At 39.5% G+C, this 21,711-nt stretch overlaps 2 protein-coding genes across 2 annotated transcripts; both read left to right on the forward strand.

Moving 5' to 3' along the window:
- Positions 1-2,240: 2,240 nt before the first annotated feature.
- LOC125305789 (fucolectin-3-like) lies at positions 2,241-11,296 on the forward strand. The gene is made up of 6 exons (XM_048260743.1): positions 2,241-2,336; positions 5,234-5,301; positions 8,150-8,447; positions 8,776-8,930; positions 9,801-10,083; positions 10,781-11,296. The coding sequence occupies exons 2-6, from the start codon at positions 5,235-5,237 to the stop codon at positions 10,929-10,931; spliced, it is 954 nt and encodes a 317-aa protein (XP_048116700.1). The 5' UTR covers positions 2,241-2,336; position 5,234; the 3' UTR covers positions 10,932-11,296.
- Positions 11,297-14,732: 3,436 nt separating this feature from the next.
- Positions 14,733-17,222, forward strand: LOC125306503. Its single transcript, XM_048261918.1, has 6 exons — positions 14,733-14,768; positions 14,977-15,077; positions 15,223-15,534; positions 15,841-15,995; positions 16,353-16,635; positions 16,835-17,222. Exons 1-6 carry the CDS (start codon positions 14,733-14,735, stop codon positions 16,983-16,985), a joined length of 1,038 nt encoding a protein of 345 aa, XP_048117875.1. The 3' UTR covers positions 16,986-17,222.
- Positions 17,223-21,711: the final 4,489 nt, after the last annotated feature.

Here is a 21,711-nt window from a genome sequence, read left to right on the forward strand (position 1 = left end):
GAAACTTAACACAATGGGTCTTTAAAAATGATTTTGCTACCGTGGCTTCTGCTGACAAAATAAATAGTTTGCCATACAGATAGAACTTCACAGTTTCAGGTGTTGGCAACGTCTTACTAGCTGACTTTCAATGAAATTCCATTGCAATAAGCGAACAGACTTCTTGCGGAGTGATATGAAAGACGTAAATCAAAAGCACAAAACCAGTTGCCATTAACAGCGGTTATTATATACTTTGCAGCGGTAATTATGTAAGGGATAATGTATAGAACGCCGGTCATTATTGGGAAAATAAGTCCCGACAGGGCGAACCGGACCACAACGCGCCAGCAGAGGGTCTTGCTTCGCCCTGAAGGGAATTATTTTAGCTGCCCTCGTCCCGAAAGTAGGGCTCCCCCTTTGTGTCAGACTGGCACCTCTGCCACCCTCCTTCTGGGTGGGGGTGAGTCTGGCATTCTCCCGCAGCTCGTCTGCCAGCGCTCGCTGGGATTGGTTGGCACACTCCGGATGGAAGAACTGGCACTTCATGCCATAAGCGCACTTCTTTCCTTCAGGGTAAAAAACAAGCAGATACATTACTGTGGTTTTGTTCTTGAATGCAATGACACATGTTTGTGACATGTTAACCGTGTGTTCTTGAATGGCACTCTACATGAAAAACAGAACGGAGGCATTAGAAAGTGTTCTTGTTTCGTCTAATTGTCTGTTGAGAAATGCTTTAAAAAAAAACTTTAACCTTGAGTTTTCAGGCTTGGCAATAACTCAACTATTAAATATGAGATTGGAGATGAACACACATGTAATGGGCCTAACGGAAAAGAAATTGGTTGTCTATTCAAATGTAACTGTGCTGCTGTTGTCTCTAGCAAATTTTTCCCACACAGGACAAATATGACTTCTGAAGGCCTAAACAGAGCCCAGCCAAAAACTCCAATCAACTTTGAGGGACAGCTATGACCATGCAGGATCATCCAGACCAAACTTGGCGATTTTGCTACATACTATTCCTATTTATGTACCAGCATGCAAAATTTGAGCCTCCTACATGGTTTAGTTCTTGCTCTATGGGCTTGCCTCCCCCTGTAAAACTGGCTGTATCTTGGAAAATATTGATCCTACATAAAAGTAATTTTACAGTGTGTCTCCTGGGTAACATAGGTACACCTGGTATTTTTTTCAGAATTCTTTGAGACCTAAGTGTGTGGGCCCTGGTTGAATTGATGTGGAATGACCCTAAACAGACTGATTGCTTTCAAACTCATGTAGAAAAGTAGGCATTCAAAAGACAACAACCATCACAATGAAGTCACAGTAGTGGCAAGTTGGAGCAAAGGTCCAGGTAAAGTGAGCTAAACATAAGAGCGCTAAGCAAAAAATGCTTACTTGTCGATGATGAAAGAGTACATGAGCAGTTGCTCCTCAATGCAACGCTTCCCCTCTGGCTTCTCACTCTGCAGGTCACGATAAGTGTCATTGGAGACGATTACACCGTCCAGGTCATGGGCCAGCTTCACAATGAAGCGGTCATCGTAGCAGACCACTCGTTTGCCTCCTACACGCCTTGATGGAGTGAACACCACAATTTTCTGCTTCTCAAGTTTGCTTAGGATGTGCTGATCTACATGTAAATAGAGACAAAATGGAGTTATGTACTTTAACAAATGATTGTAGTCTGGGATGACATGTTGCCATATGGTGCATATTTATGTTCACATTTACTTTATTACATAATTATTCAAATACCTTCATAATTAATAATGTCATTAACTTTTCTGCAAGTACAATTTCTGTATATTTTGTATATTTCCCTGACAATTCCTTTCCAGCCCTTTAATTTCCAGTTATTTTAAGAAATTGTCCATTGTCCAGGAGTGAAGAAGTTGTCTGTGTAAACATTCAAAGTCTTGGAAATTGGCAGAAAAACTACCTGTACATCTTTCTTTCTGGCAGATGTTTTTTTCAGTGTTGACCAGAAAGCCAGACGTGCCAAGTTGCAACACAAATGAAAAAAACAAAAAAAAACAAGGAAGGAACAGTTGATAAATGCAAAAAAAAACGAAACCCAACGAAACAAGTTCTTGTCAAAGCCTGAGGATGGAATGAGGAACATTTAACAAATCACAAATTTCATAGAGTGGGGGCCAGCTTTTGCCCATGGACAGCCTGTGATCAACAGGAAACAGAAGGGAATAAAAGGAGGGAACTGAAGTTTTGACGGGACTCTCAGAATCTGCCTTTGCCTGTAGACTCTGTGTATCTCTATGCAAGAGTGCTCTTTGTCTGCATACGACCTCCAGCCTCTGTTGCCAGTCATTGTGTTTTGCCTTCTGATAGAGGTGAGTAAAATAGTATTCTGCCATATTACTAACCTGGTTTAATTAGTGAAACGTTCACTATCGTTAACTATAGCTATCGAGCGGTGCAACTCAACACAACGCACGAAGACCAGACTCAGCACACAGCTGGATTCGAACCCGCGCACCTCAGAGCGGAAGTCGAGCGTGTTGACAATTGAGCTAAAATCCAAGATGTGGCAGCTAACTCATAGATGGCAGTTCAGGGTTTGTGCCCTTACATTTTGTAAAACGTAGCGAGATATAGGCACTATTAATCCAAAACTTTGGTTTGGTAACGAAAGAATACTGTTGAGCTTGTGTAATTACAGTACATGCCCACAGGTATGCCTGCTTTAAAAATAGGATGATAGGGAAACATCATTCCAGCTAAGCATTCAATAATGAATACTGAATATTATAATATTAGCCTTGTTTTGTTTGTTTTAGTCAAAGTCCAAAGTAGCCAGGGCTATTCAAAGCGTCAGTTTATTGCACATACTTTTATTTTGAGTGGTCACTACATACCCGTGTTTATTGGCGTGTTGTTGCAAAATCCGCGTAATCATTTTATGCAAGCAAACTGCACACAGGGAGTCTTTATTGTTGAGGTCAGACATGATAATCATCTTGCATCTTAACCCACAAGCTTTTCCCGAGTAATCTGTTTTTTAAATTGTGACTGACTGTCATCAAAGTAAAACCTAGCAACCAGTGTTGCCAACTATGCCAGTTACAAACGTCGCTAAATGTCACTAGATGACATCACACGCTAATTTTCATATTAATTACGTCAGCCCGTCGTGCCCCCCCCCCCCCAAAAAAAAACGGCGATGGCCCTTTAATTCCCCTTTACTCATGTTTGCTTTTCTCCTACTCATAGACAACTTTAAGAACCTAGTTTAAATATATTTAATTTAATATACTTGTATATTAATTGATACACTTTACTTTCTGTAGGCTAACTTGTCACAGCCTAGCCTACACCAGAATGAGCATCAAGTGGCTGAAAAGCAGTCATTTCCAACCTATTCACTGCTGCATCTGCTTTGCACTGTTTGAAGTCTGATTATAACTTTACCATAGGGTAGCCTACACGCAATATATCCTTACGGCAATAGCTATATTTAGGCTACATAATATAGCCTAGGCTTAAATGTCACTCGGACAGACCGATAGATTTACTCAGCCGACAGTCCTGCAACTTGCATTGACAACAAAGCTACATAGCCTAAACGAATGCTAACATGTATGCATATTTTGAAAATATGCATTCAAAAATCTTCAAAATCGAGAGTGCACATCTTTGTGCCACGCGCGAACCACATATGAAATCTTAGGCCGTTCTAATTGCCGATACCGACAGTATGTGTGTGCCTGCGTGTGTATATGTGTGTGTGTTTGTGTGTGGATGTGTTTGTGTGCATGTGTGTGTTTCTGTCTGTGTGTGTATGTTTGTGTGTACATGTGTGTGTGTTTGTGTGTGTCTGTGCATGTGGATGCGTGTGTCTGTGCCTGTGGATGTGAGTGTGTGTGTGTGTGTGTGTGTGTGTGTGTGTGTGTGTATGTGTGCATGTGCATGTGTGTGTTGATGTATGTATGTATGTTTGCGAGAGAGAGTGCATGTGAGACAATATCCTCTTTCAGCAACCCTTCACTCAACACCACCATCTACAGGCCAATAAGTGTACAGTCACCCCGATGGATGAAATTCTACGAAACTTGGCATATCCCCAGAGAATGTCAGGTTAATCATACACAAAATTTGGTGCAGTTCTGAACATCTTAACTGAAGATATGATATTGTATTTTCCTTTTTTTACAAATCACTTTAGACTTCTGCACTGTGGGTGCAAATCACAAATGAGTGATTATGGGCTAGGTTGATGCGGGCCCTTGAGACCCTTACCAAACGTGATGATTTTGCTACATACTATTCCTATTTATGTACCAGCATGCAAAATTTGAGCCTCCTACATGGTTTAGTTCTTGCTTTATGGGCTTGTGAAATTTGACAAAAAAAAAGAGGCCAAACAAAATCGACACCCCCTTCCCCCCGTAAAACTGTCTGTATCTTGGAAAGTATTGATCTTACATAAAATAAATTTTACAGTGTGTCTCCTTTTTTTTTCAGATTTTTTTGATACCTAAGTGCGTGAGCCCTGGTTGAATTGACGTGGAATGACCCTGCTGCTTTGCTACAGTACATTAGAAAGGGGAGGGGTGAATGGTCCCTGGCTTGACTAAAGCAGACACTGATGGTAGTCCCATCTAACAATATTGATAAGCTCATTCCTACAGAGTTGTTAATCAATAAAAACATCTGTTGTGTAGCCTGATGCAGCCAGAAATCAATTCTATTCAGAATATGAGTCCAGAACTGGAGCATTGGGGCATGATTATGGGGGCGTGTCTCAACCGATACAGGCGGGAAAATGCCTCTGCACACAATAATCAAACTAATCAGACTAACAAAATAGCCTATACCGTGAAACCTGTAGGGACAACAGATAAAACATCCATCTTTTTGACAACTGCCTTAATCGCTCTTTTCTTTGACTAGTGGTTTGTATACCTGTATATGGTTAGAAAGTTATAACCTGTAAGATACATGTCACTTTCTCAGAGAGACACAAGTACATGTATATGAAAAAATAAGTACACCATATCAAGATAAGAGGAAGAGTATTCCCACCATGTCTATGTAGATTGAGTACGTTTACATTGTAATGTAGCCTATATAGCAGAATAGAAAACATTTACATTTTTCCATACGTTCTTGTTTTGTAAACATAATGTTATGAATGACAATGTTTATTATAGACGAATTTGTCATAATGAGCATATTTCTCAAGTGATAGTTTTTCCTAAAATGGAGACACTTTTCTTGATTATCCTAGAATGGAGACACTTTTCTTGATTATGGCTCTTCATGTGTCAGTATTCACAGTTTTGGCACTACCTCAAGGTAAGCAATGACAAACTTTAATAGTCTATTAATCTTTCTGATAATGGCCAATGTTGTTGTTTTATCATTTTGTGACTACTGTAACAAATTATTGAAAAATTGCACATACACACACACAAAAAAAAACTAAACCACCCCACAAATGGAATTTCACAAAATTTGACGTGCAACATGGTTGTGATGCAGCATATGAATCTTCATGAACTTTGAACCTTTACATCACAAGTTACTGGCTCAGAAATATGTCAGCTGCAGCTCCTTTAATGGATGGAATTTTTGGCCAAAACATTTTGTGAAATTTGCACTTTCTTGTCACAAGACATTGACCTTTGAAGTGCTGGATGCAGGGCTCGAATTATCTTTTTGTCTTTAAGGGGGTCTCTCTATCACATAAAAAGTTGGCACATCCTGTGCATAGCCTAAAGGCAATACAATTAAAATAGCCTAGGCGCCAGTGGCGCTTTTGCGCAGTATGCGCACGGTAGGCCTAGGCTTTAACTTGACACACGCACACAACAGACAGAGATTTTTCATAGAAATGGATTCCTTTTCATAATTTCAACATATTATTGATTGCAATAGTCCATATTTCATTTCAATTTCACAATACAAAGAAATAGACTAAACGAGTAAGTCTGAGTGCCATTCTCAATTTCATAACGTAACTCATTTGAACCAGACCACCGTCTCAGATAGGCTATCCTCAGTGTCAAACACAATAACGCATGTAGTCTTTAATTTATACATGGGAAAATGCTAATTAATAAAGCCATTGCAGCCAAACTATGTTCTAGTATTATAGGCTAATGTACATAACACCTGGGTGTTCAGTCGTCTCGTGTGTTGAACCGTGGAAGTAAATAGACAAACATTTTGGAATAGAATAGACGAACATTTTGGAATTTGGAGATGTTGTCGTGTAGCCATTGAATATTCCGTCATCAGAGATTGCTAACAGATGTTTCAAAATATCTGGGAACTTTCCGGAGCTCTGAATGGCAGAGGATAGAGATCAATTCACAGAATCATTGAAGTAGGCTGTATTATGGGCCATAATTTATGGCTTTGTCAATAAACATATGTAGCGCCCCTACAGGGCAAGCTGACTACGCCACCACTTGAAAGGTATAGTTTATCTGAGCAAGGGGAACTCTAATAATGTTGTCGTCACAGTTGGTGAAAGTATAAAAATATAATCTTTATTAATAAATAGGTTCACAAGGCAGTTGGTTAGTCACCAGATAAACAAACAAAAAGAAATGAAAGAAAAGAAAGGGAACCATATGGACAAGGGTAGGGACTGGGGAACCTCAGCGTGGGCCAATAGGAAGACTAAGATTAGGCCAGGTCTTTCTAACACACGTGGTCTGGCGCACACTGAACAACACACGTTTAGGTGCTGGGAAAATACACTCAGGTGATACGTGGAAAGGGAATTAAGAGTTCATCCTACACACACACACAAATGTGACACAGCAATTAAGAGTTCATCCTACACACACTGCCGTTGCTATTGGGCTACTTAGTGGGAACACTAGAGACCGGCTACCCAAAGCTAAGTCGCTAATGGGCCTACTAAACACTGAGGCTTTCAGCTAGGATGAGGGAGGGGAGACACTGGACTTAAAGAGAGAGAAAAAGAAAAAAACACAAATAATAATAATAAAAAAAGAATAAACAAAATAAATCCACTCTAGCCTACGGCGCATGCATGGCCACAGGCCTGCAGGAATGAATGCTATGCACACCAATCTACCAACACCCTGTGCACAGATGGAAACATTCAAAGCCTTGATAATATTTGTCCGTTTCCCGGTTTTGTTTGTGCATTGGTCAACTAAAAATTTTGTAGCCTATATAGTACCTCTACATGCAATATCTTTACAACAACAACGCCTAATTACGACCTAATAATTTGGACAACTTTATACAGCCCTATAAAGATTAAAGTTACCTTTAGTTTTGTTCCAATTTACCGTTGTGTATGGCTTTAAACATCATATGCGTTTAACACCAGCCTATATGCATTATTCCAGCTGCGCTAAGGTTTTGATTTTGCCTACCTTGTTGTAGCCCATCTGAAATAACTCCAAGCTTTGCTATGTTCCCTCCATCCTTTCGTTGTTTTCAAAAAACGTTTTATATCCATGATGGCCTTGAAGTCTTGAGTTTGTGAATTAGCTTAAATCAGCTTATTATGTGCTGTTAACCAGCAACCATAGATAGTAAAAGAAAGCAGCAAGCAGCCTTGGCTACAATTTCTGTAGTTGCTGCGTCCATTCATTTATTATTCTCTCTCCTGCTCAAACAACAGTTGTGCATGCATTAAGTTGATGATAACGTGTTTACAAACTCTACATAAAATATTGTGAATAGCCGTCATGCAGTTAATGGCATACTGTGCAGAGTTGGAAAATTAGGTCAACTTGGAAACTGTTTCTCGTTGTTGAGTTGCCTGATGGTAAGGTACAGTACAGCCGTAGCTTACACATGCAGGAGCTTTGCTTGAAGCCTGTGTTTAGCGCCAATGCACTTAGCTCCTCTCATCTATAATGACGCAGTTCCCATTTCTCCAAACCATACATAATTACAAGGACAAATATTGCTACATGAGGGAAATCAGTGTGGTATCCGATGTGAAAAAATAGGTATAAATCTAGCGTACACATTTCCACGAATCACGGATGTGTTGAGATAAATGCAGAGACCAAATTCCTAGTATACGCAAGTATACTTGGCCAAGAAACCTGATTTACATTTACATGCTGACTTCCTTAATCCAAGATTCTAAAATGATACAATCTTGCTGTTTAAGTGATGTAAATGTAAAACATATTTGTCTTTACAGCTAAAAATTTGGCATTGTATGGAAGGGCCACACAATCAGACCTAATTGAAAACCCATGGTCAGGGTACAGTGATGCCCACAATGCCATAGATGGAAATCGTGACCCACATTTTCATCATGGATCTTGCACCGCCACTGATACAGAAACGAATCCCTGGTGGAGGGTTGATCTTTTGAGCCCGTACATAATCACTTCAGTCGTCATCACCAACAGAGGAGACTGCTGCCCTGAAAGACTCAATGGAGCTCAGATTCGTATTGGCAATTCCCTGCTGGACAATGGCAATAACAATTCACTGTGAGTTTCAAAATGGATCTGGTAGTTAAATGATCCAAGGTGACAAGAAGTGTTGAAAAGCTATTAAATAATGAATATTGTTTACTCTTCAACTTTTTTCCCCAAGACCACTCTATGACGATGTGTGGTTTTCTTAGGTGGACATGTGAGAAATATTCATACTTTTAAAGTATTTTTTTTGCTTGTTTGTTTTAGTCATAATACTGTAAATAAATGAATCTGTCAATCAATGAATTATGAAAATGAAAAGATATGCTCTGTTTCATATAATGATGATGAATATTTGACATACAGTATGAACATAAAGCACTATAACTCTTACTTTCAGGGAAGCGGTCATAACCTCCATCCCAGCTGGCAAATCCCACACCTTCAAATGGGATAATAGGGTACAGGGACGCTATCTTAATGTTTTTCTGCCTGGACACAACAAACTTTTGACACTTTGTGAGGTTGAAGTGTATGGATATCCAGCTCCAATTGGTAAGCATCATCCTCGTAAATAAAGCACGTGACAAAATACACAAGCTCAAGCTATTTTTAGAGGTATAGATGACACCCAATGCTTCTTATTTAAGATAAGAAGCATATCAGGTTGTGTCTGTCAAGTGTCCTATGGGGTCGGGATCTGACACAGTTGTTGTATTAGTATGGATGTGTCTTCTCTTGATCCGTTAATGTGTTGGTATATGAACAGGTGTTGACAAGGGGCCCTATTTTAGCGGTCGGAAATGCATGATCACTAGCGAATAGCTTAATTAAATTTAGTGGGTTGTCCAGTCCACATTGGGTGTGGTTTCGTTATCAAACGTCAGGCGGATGGCGCAACAAGGCGTTCCTATGTTTCTTAATCAGTCAATCGGTGTGTTTTGGGCGTAACATCATTTAAACTAATGAGAATGACAGTAAGCAGCGCAGCTTCAAACATAGCATTGGTATTTTGATAGTCAGCAGCGCATTTGAAGGAATCTGCTTGCACACGAGAGCGTATGGAACAAGTATTCCACTAAGCCATACTAAAACCTAGCAGAGTATAGCCTACACGCATCTGCACTCGTCTTTATTTTAACTCATTGGCAAAGTGAAACTAACTTCACCGTGGTGTCATAGTCAACAACAAAACAGTTATACACAGTTAATTACTTTCACTATTGACTGACAATGGGTTACCATCGAAAACATAGAATAAACTTTGCCTTGGGATAATAATCCGCTTTCCGCCAGGTTTTGTATCATGAAAATAGGGCCCAAGGTGTTGATGATCTTCAACATACTCCACTACTCCATACATGGTATAATACTTAATATAATAATGTGTAACTCATTTAGTGTTCTTTCACTGTTTCCATGCAGTTGAGAATGTGGCTTTAAAAGGGAAAGCAACACAGTCAGATCTTTATGGATATGGATTTGCAAAAAATGCCATTGATGGGAATCGTCGTGACAACAATTATGGTCAGGGTCCCTGTACTCATACACAATATAATCTCAACCCTTGGTGGAGAGTGGATTTGCTCCAAAAGTATGAAGTCTTCTCTGTGATAATCACCAGCAGGAATGCTTACTCCAGTAGGCTGAATGGGGCTGAAATACGAATAGGAAATAGTTTGGAGCAGAATGGTATCAACAACCCCAGGTAAAAATGGTCTCTCTCTCTCGCTCTCGCTCTCTCTCTCTCTCTCTCTCTCTCTCTGTGTGTGTGTGTGCGCTACTCTAAATTGTGACACTATTTGGAATATAATTACTAAAATAATGATATAGTGTTGACCAGTCTTTCTGAAATTGTGGTCTGGGCACCACTGGTGGTCCGCAAGCTACCCCAAGTGGTCCGCGAGCAGACATAGTAAAATATAATATAGATGAGTTGTTTGCAATATTGAACCAACTTGTATGTGAATCCAAACAGTTCTGCAAGACTGCCTATATGTAAGCTACACCAGTTAATCATATGAATGCAGTAAGAAAGGTGCAAAGACAATAACCAAAGTGGATCAGTGAGCAGGCCTATTGTGTATAACTGTTGAAGTTAGTCAACTTTTTTTTTTTTTAGCTAGGTGGTCCGTGATTTTTTTGTATTGGTTAAGTGGTCCTTGGTCTGAAAAAGTTTGAGTAACACTGGTGCAGACCTATGCACAAAGACCCTGTATTAATGTAGTGTTCAAATACTAGCAGAATGGTATCAACAACCCTATAGGTAAAAATGGTATCTCAATCTCTGGATATATGTATATGACATCAACACCACATTGTGATCATAATACAGTAGCTGACAGACTATGTGAAATATACATACTAAATTGATAACAGGATCAAATCCTTTTTTTTTTCCCTAGGTGTGCAGTGATCTCCTTTATTCCTAATGGGTTGTCAAAGACCTTTGAATGTCATGGGATGGAGGGACGCTATGTTACCGTGGTGATTCTTGGACGTGCAGAGTATCTAACACTCTGTGAAGTGGAGGTGTACGGATCACCACTAGAGTAAAGTCCAGGACTAAAGTCCAGTGAAACAGCACACAGGATGGAAAACCTCTCAACACTCTCTCACTCAAAACACAACAAATGTACTGTATTGTTGTGGACAATAATACCTTTTTTGCCATGGTATCTCTTTAGGTTAGGCTGTCAGGATATTGTGTGAATGATAAGTATATAAAGCAATTTGAACAACTAATTTTTACATTGCATTCTGCAGCTAAATAATTATTATTTCTACTCTATTTCAGAATCTTTTTATTTTGATCTCTATTATCTCCCATTGTATTTCAACTTTTCCCATTACAAAACCACCCTGTTGATGTGGAGCGACTTTTAAGATGGTGTTACAATTAAAACAAAAATAAAATGTTTGTAAATAACAACAGTCTTGTGTTTTGGCTGCATACTCCCTGTTGGCAACCTCATTTTTGAGCTATCTGGACTTACAGTATTTCCAATTCATAGGTTTTTGTTCAATAGCAAATCAGTATTGTTATCCCTAATCAATGAAATTAGATAGAATAATATCAAAAGCGGAAGGACAGGGCTATCTAATACTATAAGACATATAAACACATCACTCCATCTGTTCATGAATTTGTATTGGACATTTAGACCAATCATGCGGCCATGCCATCATGCCCTCCATTTTTACCTTTAGACAAAAGCATCTGCCAAATCCCATAACCTTCAGTGGTGAGTGTGTGTGCACGTGACGTGGTGTGTGTGTGTGCACGTGCATGTGTGTTGTGGATTTTGAATACCTTGTTAAAAACAAACAATTGATTTCCTTATTATTTATTTCCTTAACTGGCCAACGAGAGACAAGGTCAAACTGTTGCTGAGTACCTTGAGCATGGCAGAACTTGACTAGTATATTTTTTTGCTGCATACTTCCTGTTTGCAACCTCATTTTCGAGCTAGCCTGGGGTGCGTTTCCCAAAAGCATAGTTGCTAACCTGTTAGCAACTTAGTTGGTTGGCAATGGGAAATTGCATTGCAACCAACAAAGTTGCTAACTTAGTTACTGTCAAACAATCAAGTCAAAACGTTGCTAACTTAGTTAGCAACTATGCTTTTGGGAAACGCACCCCTGATCAGTAGAGTAGATTAAGTAATCAGTAGTAGTGGGCAAGGTCCTGAAAACGTGCAGGTGTCAACATTGCTGAAAAATATAGCACCTAGTAATGATACAATGGATGGAAGCTGCAGTGAAATGTTGGCAATAGAAAAAGGATCACAATTGAAATTTACTTAGATTGAATTTGTGTTGGGGTGTGTGTGTGTGTGTGTGTGTGTGTGTGTGTGTGTGTGTGTGTGTATACGTGCACGTCTGTGTATGCATAACTAAAAACAAATTATTTCCTTATTGCACCCTCATTAGAATAGCTAACTGGCTAACCGGAGACAAACAGCACACAGGATGGAAAACCTCTCAAAACCTTTCAACTTTCTCAATTTTAAATGTATGTATTGTTGTGGACAACACTACCATTTTTTTTAAAATGGTATCTTTTAAGATTATGCTGGTATACACCTGTCAGGATATTATGTAAATGGTATGAATGTAAAATATTTTTTTTATTGAATTCTGCAGCTTAATAATGACTATTTCTGTATTTTCCATTTTACTCTCTTTAATCTGCCATTGTATTAGAGCTTTTCCATTGCAAAACCACCCTGTTGACGTGGAGTGACTTTGTAAATAACAGCAGGTCTTGTGTATAGTGTCTACATACATAATTTGTGGTCACCCCCAACCCCAACCGGTCCTCACTATTTTCCAAACGCTTGCTGTGGCCCTGGTCTCATTCCCCACTTCTCCACTGCTGCCATGATGTCCAAATCTGTCCAAACTGCCTTGTCAAACCATACAATGAAATTCAGACACATACTGTAACACAAAACTGCAGGCAGAAATCCAATTCTAACAAGACTTTCAACTCAATCAGTTAATCGGTTACCTTTCTCTCAGTAAGTGGGATAATGCCCAGGGGTCCATTTCTACAAAAGTTAGCTGCATGGTTACTAAACCACCATGGTATGAAGCTATTTTTGGCCTGTTTCTAGAAAGCGCTGTTGTTTGATGGTTGTTCCTTAGTTCAAACACTGCAGTGTTATTGACGTCAGGCTATACGTTGATGGTAAAAATAGTCCTGTACATTTACTAGAACATTGACAGAACTAATCATAAATAAAAATTATTAAAAATACACAACCTGTGTTTCTGTGTGCTCAGGTGCAAGCGTGAATGAGTGGATGTTGTAGACACAGCTGTGTCTGAACACGATCCAACTCTGTTGGTCCACCCCTGCACTCAAAGATGAATGAATGTAAATTTAAAATGTAATGATAAGTGAAATACTCTGTTGAAGGGTGTTCAGGTATGAACATGGAGGGTCAATCAAGTCAAAACGTTGACAACCGCAAAATATCCATGAATGACGCAACATCGACTACTCTCGACCAATAGATCTAACCACCAAACTTTCCACCCATATTTGCGATTGAGCATTCACACCAACAGCAAAGAAACAACAAACACCAAATCCAAGAACAACATTTCTAACTCCAAAGATTACAACGGAAGGTAGCAAACTCTTTCTAGAAATGCACCCCAGGGATAATCTAGGGCCATCTTGCTTATTCTTAACAGAACACATGGCAGACATATCGTCACGTCATATGCAGCACTGAACAACATTAATTCTGGCTGGAGTTGTTTATGGCTCGGTTGCATTCTTTTGAGTATCTCACCTAATGACCCAATGGATGAAATCTGCAGTTGAACAAGTATTTATTGGGGTCTAAGCATTGTTGTTTTACCTGGAACTGTGTTCTATTCAACAAACAATCTTATGAGAAGTTGAACTGTAGGCCTACAATGTAGCCCATTTCCTAACTGCCATGATGTCCAAATCTGTCCAAACTGCCTTGTCAAACCATAAAATGAAATTCAGACACATAACACAAAAATGCAGTGTGTGTGTGTGTGTGTCTGTGTGTGTGTGTGTGTGTGTATACACATGCAGACACCTGGCACTCTGCTGTGAGACTTCTCCGCTTTTCAGCCTAAACAACCACCCAACCCTCCCCTCCATAAGCATATGCCTGGTGTGTGTGTGTGAGAGAGAGAGTGTGTGTACTGTGTGTGTGTGTGAAAGAGAGAGAGAGAGAGAGAGAGAGAGAGAGAGAGAGAGAGAGAGAGAGAGAGAGAGAGTTTGTGTGTGTGTCTGTGTCTGTGCATTTGAACAACTGCCAGAAAGTTATTTCCTTATTGTACCTTCATTAGAATGGTTGATGAGGTCCTCGTGACTTAGATATTATTATTGATGTACATGTTTCCTGTTTCGGACAAACATTTTCAAGCTAGTGATAATCATTGTTTATAAGATACTGATAAGATAACTCCTAAGGAGTTAAGGAGAAAAAACACTGTTGTGAGCAGTGGTATATATATGGCCAGAAAGCTATGAGATACATTTCATTTCTTCAGAGAGATACAAGTACGTGTATTTCAAAAAACAAAGTACAACATATCAAGGTAAGAAGGAGAGTATTTCCATCATGTCCATCTACAGAGCACTTATAATTGTAATGTACACAACACTCCTTAGCAGCAGAGGGGAAAGCGTGATGACATTATACTTTTTCCATTCTTATTTTGATAATGTTATGAAGAGCAATGCGTTTATTTTAGACTAACTTGTCATACAGTAATGTGCATATTTCTCTAATTACTGCTAAAATAATAACTAATAACTTTTTCATCCCAGAATGGAGACACTTTTCTTGATTATCGCTCTTCATGTGTCAGGATTCACAGTTCTGGCACTACCTCAAGGTAAACAATCCCAAACTTTGATAGTGTATTTATCACTGTTTCAAATAAATACAAACAAGTCATTTTGTGACTATTATAGCAAAGTATTGCAAAATTGCTAAACTTTTATACTAGTATTGCAAAATTATATATACACACACATACACACTATGTATGTAAAAGTTAAGGTATTACGTGAATGTGAAATGTGCACCTTCCTGACTCCCAGTGTGAAGGGAGGGTGGCCCCCGGGTCTAGAACTCCGATGGGCCTTATCAGCCTAGTGGGGCTACAAGCACACCAAGTGTCATGTGTACAGGTGCCTTTCATGTACATGGGTCGGCTATATGGCCACACTGTGCATGTGTTGCAGGTGGTTTATAAAAGTGTTTTAAACTGTGGCATGCTGACTTCCTTAATCCAAGAATATAAAATGATACAATCTTGCTGTTTAAGTGATGAGAATGTAAAATAGTTTTTTCTTTACAGCTAAAAATTTGGCATTGTATGGAAGGGCCACACAATCAGACCTAGTTGAAAACCCATGGTCAGGGTACAGTGATGCCCACAATGCCATAGATGGAAATCGTGACCCACATTTTCATCATGGATCCTGCACTGCTACTGATAGACAAACGAATCCCTGGTGGAGGGTTGATCTTTTCAGCCCGTACATAATCACCTCTGTCGTCATCACCAACAGAGGAGACTGCTGCCCTGAGAGACTCAACGGAGCTGAGATTCGTATCGGCAACTCCCAGCTGGACAATGGCAATAACAATCCACTGTGAGTTTCAAAATAGCTCAGTTAATTTATTTAAGGTGACAGGGAGTGTTGAAAAGCTATTGAGATAATGAATATTGTTTACTTAAACTTCCTTCCTCTGATACCACTCTATGATGCTGGGTGGGTTTGTTAGTTGAATGTGTGAGAAATATTCATGATTTTAAAGGATTTTTTGTCTGTGTTTGTTTTAGGTATAATGCTGTAAACCCTTGCCCCATGTAGGGTAGATGTGTTCTTTTTCATATAATGATGTTGATTATGAGACATACAGTATCAACATAAAGCACTATAACTCTTTACTTTCAGGGCAGGGGTCATATCCTCCATCCCAGCTGGCAGATCCCTCAGCTTCACATGGGATAATGGGGTACTGGGACGATATCTTAATGTTGTTTTGCCTGGGCACAACAAGCTTTTGACACTTTGTGAGGTTGAGGTGTATGGATATCCAGCTCCAAATGGTAAGCATCGTCGTTGTAAATAAAGCATGTGATAAAATACACAAACTATTTTTTAAAGTGATAAAGATGATGCTCAATGCTTCTTATTTGAGATAGGATGCATATCAGGCTGTGGTCTGTCAAGTGACATATGGTTCAGGATCTGACACAATTGTATTACAATATAGCGGCATCTTGTCTTGATTTGTTAGTGTGTTGGTGCGTTAGTATATGAACAGGTGTTAACAAATGATCGAGATAAGGATTGGATGACAGAAGAAAATCAGATCTTCAACAAACTCCACCACTCTACACATGAGAATGATACGTATTATTTTGCAGTTGCTAATTTAGTTTTCTTTCATTGGCTCCATGCAGGTGAGAATGTGGCTTTAAAAGGGAAAGCAACGCAGTCAGATCTTTATGGAAATGGATTTGCAAACAATGCCATTGATGGGAATCGTGACGGCATAGATGGTCATGGTTCCTGTACTCACACAGAAGCTCATCTCAACCCTTGGTGGAGAGTGGATTTGCTCCAAAATCATAAAGTCTTCTCTGTGGTAATCACCAACACTGTGGATAACATTCCCAGTAGACTGAATGGGGCTGAAATACGAATAGGAAATTCTTTGGAGCAGAATGGTATCAACAACCCCAGGTAAAAATGGTCTCTCAATTTCTTGACAAATGTATATGACATAGATACTACAGTGCATTGTGACCAATGTCCCTAAATTTAATACTGTCCTTGTTATTGTGCTCTGAAGAGATACTTTAATAATGGTATAGTGTACTGTAGACCTATGCACATGGACCCTGTATTAGTATTAGTGTTCAAATCCTGTTTTCATTTCCAGATGTGCAGTGATCTCCTCTATTCCTGCTGGATTCTCTGAGACCTTTGAATGTCATGGGATGGAGGGACGCTATGTTACCGTGGTGATTCCTGGACGTACAGAGTATCTAATACTCTGTGAAGTGGAGGTATATGGATCACCACTGGACTAAGTCCAGTGAAACAGCACACAGGATGGAAAACCTCTCAAAACCTCTCAACTTTCTCAATTTTGAAATGTATGTATTGTTTTGGACAACACTACCTTTTTTCTAAATGATATCTGGGTATACACCTGGATATTATGTAAATTGTATGTATATAAAACATTTTTTATATTGAATTCTGCAGCTAAATAATGACTATATCTGTATTTTTCATTTTACTCTCTTTAATCTGGCGTTGTATTATATTTTCCCGTTGCAAAACCACGTTGTTAAGGTGGAATGAATTTTAAGATGGTGTTAAAAATTAAAACAAAAATAAAATGTTTCTAAATAACAACAGGTCCTGTTTATGTAATGTCTACATATATAATTTGTGGTCACCCCCATCACGAACCGGTTCTTACTATTTTCCCTTGCTGTGGCCCTGGTCTCCTTCCCCACTCCTCCACTGCTGCCATGATGTCCAAATTTGTCCAAACTGCCTTGTCAAACTTTAAAATGAAATATAGACAAATAACACAAAACTGCAGGCAGGGACCCAACTAGATGTACCGCAGAGCGGTACAAAATATGACCACCGCCCAGTCCAGCACATTTTTTCCTTTTTTGTGTTTGTAATTGAGTGTGTGCAGAGTGTGTGGTTGTTTTTGTGTATATGTGTGCTTCTGTGTGTGTTTATTGAGTGTATGTGCCTACATGTAAGTTAGGTTTTTTTGTGTGTTTGTGTGTGCTTGTGTGTGTGTGTGTGTGTGTTTGTGTGTATGTGTGTTTGTATGTGTGGGTGCATGTTTGTGAGGGTGTGTGTGTGTGTATGACATTGAAGTTGAACTGTACAATGTAGTCCATTGTGTGTGTGTCGGGGCATTTGAACAACTGTTACAAATAAGTTGTTTCCTTATTGTAGGCTACCCTTATCAGAATAGCCAACTGATTAACTGAAGACAAGGTCAAACTGTTGATGAACTTCGATCGACTACTATTATCCTTTTCGTTTTGCTGTGTTTCCTGTTTTGACATTTCAATATTTTCAAGCTACTGATAAGCATTGTTGATAAGATATCAATAACCTTATTCTGAGACGGGTGGTGCTGGATTTAATGCTATGGTAACATCTCCCGGATGGTAGGGGAGAGAACAGAGCATGAGTGGGATGATTGGGGTCTCTAATAATACAATCAGCTTTTGCAGCGGGAAGTGTAAATGTCGTGGAGATCAGGTAGATCAGCGTCAGTAATCCTGGTTGCTGACTTGACAATTCTTTGCAATTGTTTACAGTCATGGGAGGTTGTGCTCCCGTACCACACTGTGATGCAAAAAGAAAGAATGTTCTCAATGGTGCATCGGTAGAAATTCACAAGTGCTCTGGTACTTAGGCCAAACTTTTTAAGACGCCTCAGAAAATAAAGTTGTGCCTTCTTGAGGGTGCACTTGGAGTTCAATGACGATGTTAGAGTGTCTGAGATGTTTATGCCTAGAAATCTGAAGCTGTCAACAAAACAAAATGCTCCGTTGATGGTAATGGGAGTGTGATCTACTCTGGCTTTCCTAAATGAGAGACAAGGTCAAACTGTTGCTGAGGGCCTTGAGCATGGCAGAACTTGAGTAGTATATTTTTTTGCTGCATACTTCCTGTTTGCAACCTCATTTTCGAGCTAGCCTGATCAGTAGAGTAAATTAACACACAGGCCTGCCAGGCACTGATTTAGGGGACAAGGCCCCTATTTTGCAATAGGAAAAAGATCACAATCAATTGAGTATTTTAATTTTAGTTAGATTGAAATTGTGCTGGGGTCTAAGGGTGTGTGTGTGTGTGTGTGTACATGCACGTGTGTGTGTGTGTGTGTGTGTGTGTGTGTGTGTGTGTGTGTGTGTGTGTGTGTGTGTGTGTGTGTGTGTGTGTACATGCACGTGTGTGTAGGTGTGTCAACTAAAAACAAATTATTTCCTTATTGTACCCTCATTAGAATAGCTAACTGGCTAACCGGAGACAAACAGCACACAGGAGGGAAAACCTCTCAAAACCTCTCACTTTCTTAATTCAAATCTTTGTATTGTTGTGGACAACACTACCATTTTTTTTAAAATGGTACAATATCTCTTAAGATTATGCTGGTAGACATATCATGGAGTTTATTTTTTTCGTTTAGGCAAGTAGCCGTATAGTAAGCGGTATAACGTATACAGGTACTTATAATTGTAATGTACAAAGCACTCCATAGCAGCAGAGTGGAAAGCGTGATGACATTTTACTTTTTCAATTCTTATTTTGTAAAGATAATTATGACCGCCGCGCAGCGAAGCGGCGGTCATATAGGTTTAGTCAGATCTTTTTTTTTTTTTTTTTCGCATGTCCAAATTTCCGTCAATGATTCCCGGGACACTGAAAGACCGGGTAGACAAAACTTGGTGGGCATGTAACCCCATATGGATAGCATGGAACCATCGTTTTTCGTTTTGATCTGTAGCCCCCACGCTGGACTGCACCCCCCGAAAGGAGGGTAGGGCAGACACAGTTTTCTGTGAATATCTCGAGAACCGTAAGGTTTAGGAGGACCATTATTTTTTTGTATGTTGATCTCAAGGGGCCATGTCAACGCATTCCATAACCACTCATTTCATGTATAGCGCCACCTAGTTAAACACAAAAAGTAAAAATGAGGTGGTGTAATTGAAGGTATCTGTGACCTAACATAGTCAAAACTGCACGAAATTGGAAGTGTAGGATCATTATGACACCCTCTGTATGCACGCCAAGTTTTGTGGAATTCCGTTCATGGGGGGCCACACAATAAATTAATTTATGTTACTATACACCAACTGGCCTGTAGGTGGCCGGAGACAGTTTTCTGTGAATATCTCGAGAACCGTAGGGCCTAGGAGGTCCACCTTTTTTTTGTATGTTGGTCTTAAGGGGCATGTCAACCCATCCCATTACCACTTATTTCATGTATAGCGCCACCTAGTTAAAAATTAAAAAGCATAAAATTAGGTGTTTTCATCTCAATATCTCTGGCTGACAAGGTCAAAACTGCACAAAATTAAAAGTGTAGGATCATTATGACACCCTCTGAATGCATGCCAAGTTTTGTGTACTTTCGTTCATGGGGGCCTTACAATAAAATAATTTATGTGTACATTTAGTGACGTACACCAACAAGGATTCCCGACACTGAAAGACCGGGTACACAAAACTTGGTGAGCATGTACCCCATATGGATAGCATGGAACCGCCATTTTTTAGTTTTCATCTGCAGCCCCCGCTGGACTGGACCCCCGAAAGGAGGGTAGGGCAGACACAATTCTCTGTGAATCTTTTATGGTATGTTGGTCTCAAGGGCCCACATAAACCTGGCTCATAATCACTCATTTGTGATTTGCCCCCCGGTAAAAAATGAAAATCAGTAGGATTAAAAAGAAAGCCAAAATAAATATTCATCATCATCATCATGGCTGCATTTTCAGTATTGGCGAAGTAGTCGCTTTGTCCACTAGATGGCGATCGTTGCAGTGAGACGTAATTTTGTTGGAAGTTAAAAGGGGTTGGAAAAAACAATGGACGCTTCATACAAGGACTGTAATTTACCGCAGCGAACATCTAATAAGGATAGGACGATGTTCACATGAAGTGTAATTCCCATTTCTTCTTGAAGCCGAAATAAATCTGAGGATGTTTATCGGACATGCTTGGTTTTTACTGCAGGTAATGTTAATCTTGTAATATCAATAAGGACCTAGGTAATGTTACCGTTAGCGTTGGTTGAGTGATGGAGGCATTTGATTTATTGCATTTGTAGAAAACTATAAATGCGGTTATACCAAGCAAATGTATAGCAGCACTGTTTGTATCTTTCGACTGTCATTTATTGCACGTGCTACAAAATCATTCTGTGCAATGGAAGATTTACCAACGCTACACCGTCTGATGCAGTTTTGCCTATACATGCGGAGACTGAGACGCTGTTTATTTTGTTTTAAGTGCGTGCAGGGGTGTGAGAGGGGAATCGATGTGCTTTGATTACAGCTTGGTAGTTGTAGTCTGTGAAATTAAAAAGCACGCGTGTGTGAAGTATCCAAACAATGACACCTTCATTTCATTATGGCTGTTTTAGCAAAACACCTTAAGCTACTGTGTAGTAGGTCCCATTTAGAAGTGGCTACTTCATTTTATGCTTTCCTTGACTCATGGAGCTGCGTGAATGTTATTACAACTTTTCGCCACGATATGACAGTTTAAGTCCGCTTGATACTGTAAGGCGTAAGCCATTGGTTTCCAAAGGAGATTTTATTTGTGTCGCTTAGCATAGCCTATTGACAATTTATGTTGTCAATAGGCCTACCTTATAATCCTACCTGTAGCTTAGGGAAGCTAACAACTTTCTATTAGGATCTAGTTTGTTAGTTACCGCTTTGTCATAACTCCCTGATGCATTTTTGCATTTAGAATAGCCAGAGCGTGTATATCTCAATCGAAAATTAAACAATATCGGTGCCTATGGACTAGGCTGGGTGAACCCAGCCTGATCTGCACGCTATTTATTTTTGATTTCTTAAAAGATTGAGCTTGGTCTGATGAAAGCCAGACTAGCCATGGACCTCCGTTAAACAATGCAAGGGAACATGAATCAGCCTATATTTGCACTAACAATAACGGACAAAAGCTCTTCAACTTTGGCCCGTTAAAATGTGTATGAACAGTCTAGCGGCGCATTTCATCAAGGCCCATTTGGACATG

Source organism: Alosa alosa, chromosome 13 (genome assembly GCF_017589495.1).
Source record: "Alosa alosa isolate M-15738 ecotype Scorff River chromosome 13, AALO_Geno_1.1, whole genome shotgun sequence".
NCBI lineage: Eukaryota > Metazoa > Chordata > Actinopteri > Clupeiformes > Clupeidae > Alosa > Alosa alosa.

Coding starts and splice junctions, on each gene's coding strand:
- LOC125305789 (XM_048260743.1), top strand. CDS start 5,235: ATGGAGACACTTTTCTTGATTATGGCTCTTCATGTGTCAGTATTCACA. Junction 5,302..8,149: donor AGTTTTGGCACTACCTCAAG/GTAAGCAATGAC, acceptor TTGTCTTTACAG/CTAAAAATTTGGCATTGTAT. Junction 8,448..8,775: donor AATGGCAATAACAATTCACT/GTGAGTTTCAAA, acceptor TCTTACTTTCAG/GGAAGCGGTCATAACCTCCA.
- LOC125306503 (XM_048261918.1), top strand. CDS start 14,733: ATGTGTCAGGATTCACAGTTCTGGCACTACCTCAAG. Junction 15,996..16,352: donor TGGATATCCAGCTCCAAATG/GTAAGCATCGTC, acceptor GGCTCCATGCAG/GTGAGAATGTGGCTTTAAAA. Junction 16,636..16,834: donor AATGGTATCAACAACCCCAG/GTAAAAATGGTC, acceptor TTTCATTTCCAG/ATGTGCAGTGATCTCCTCTA.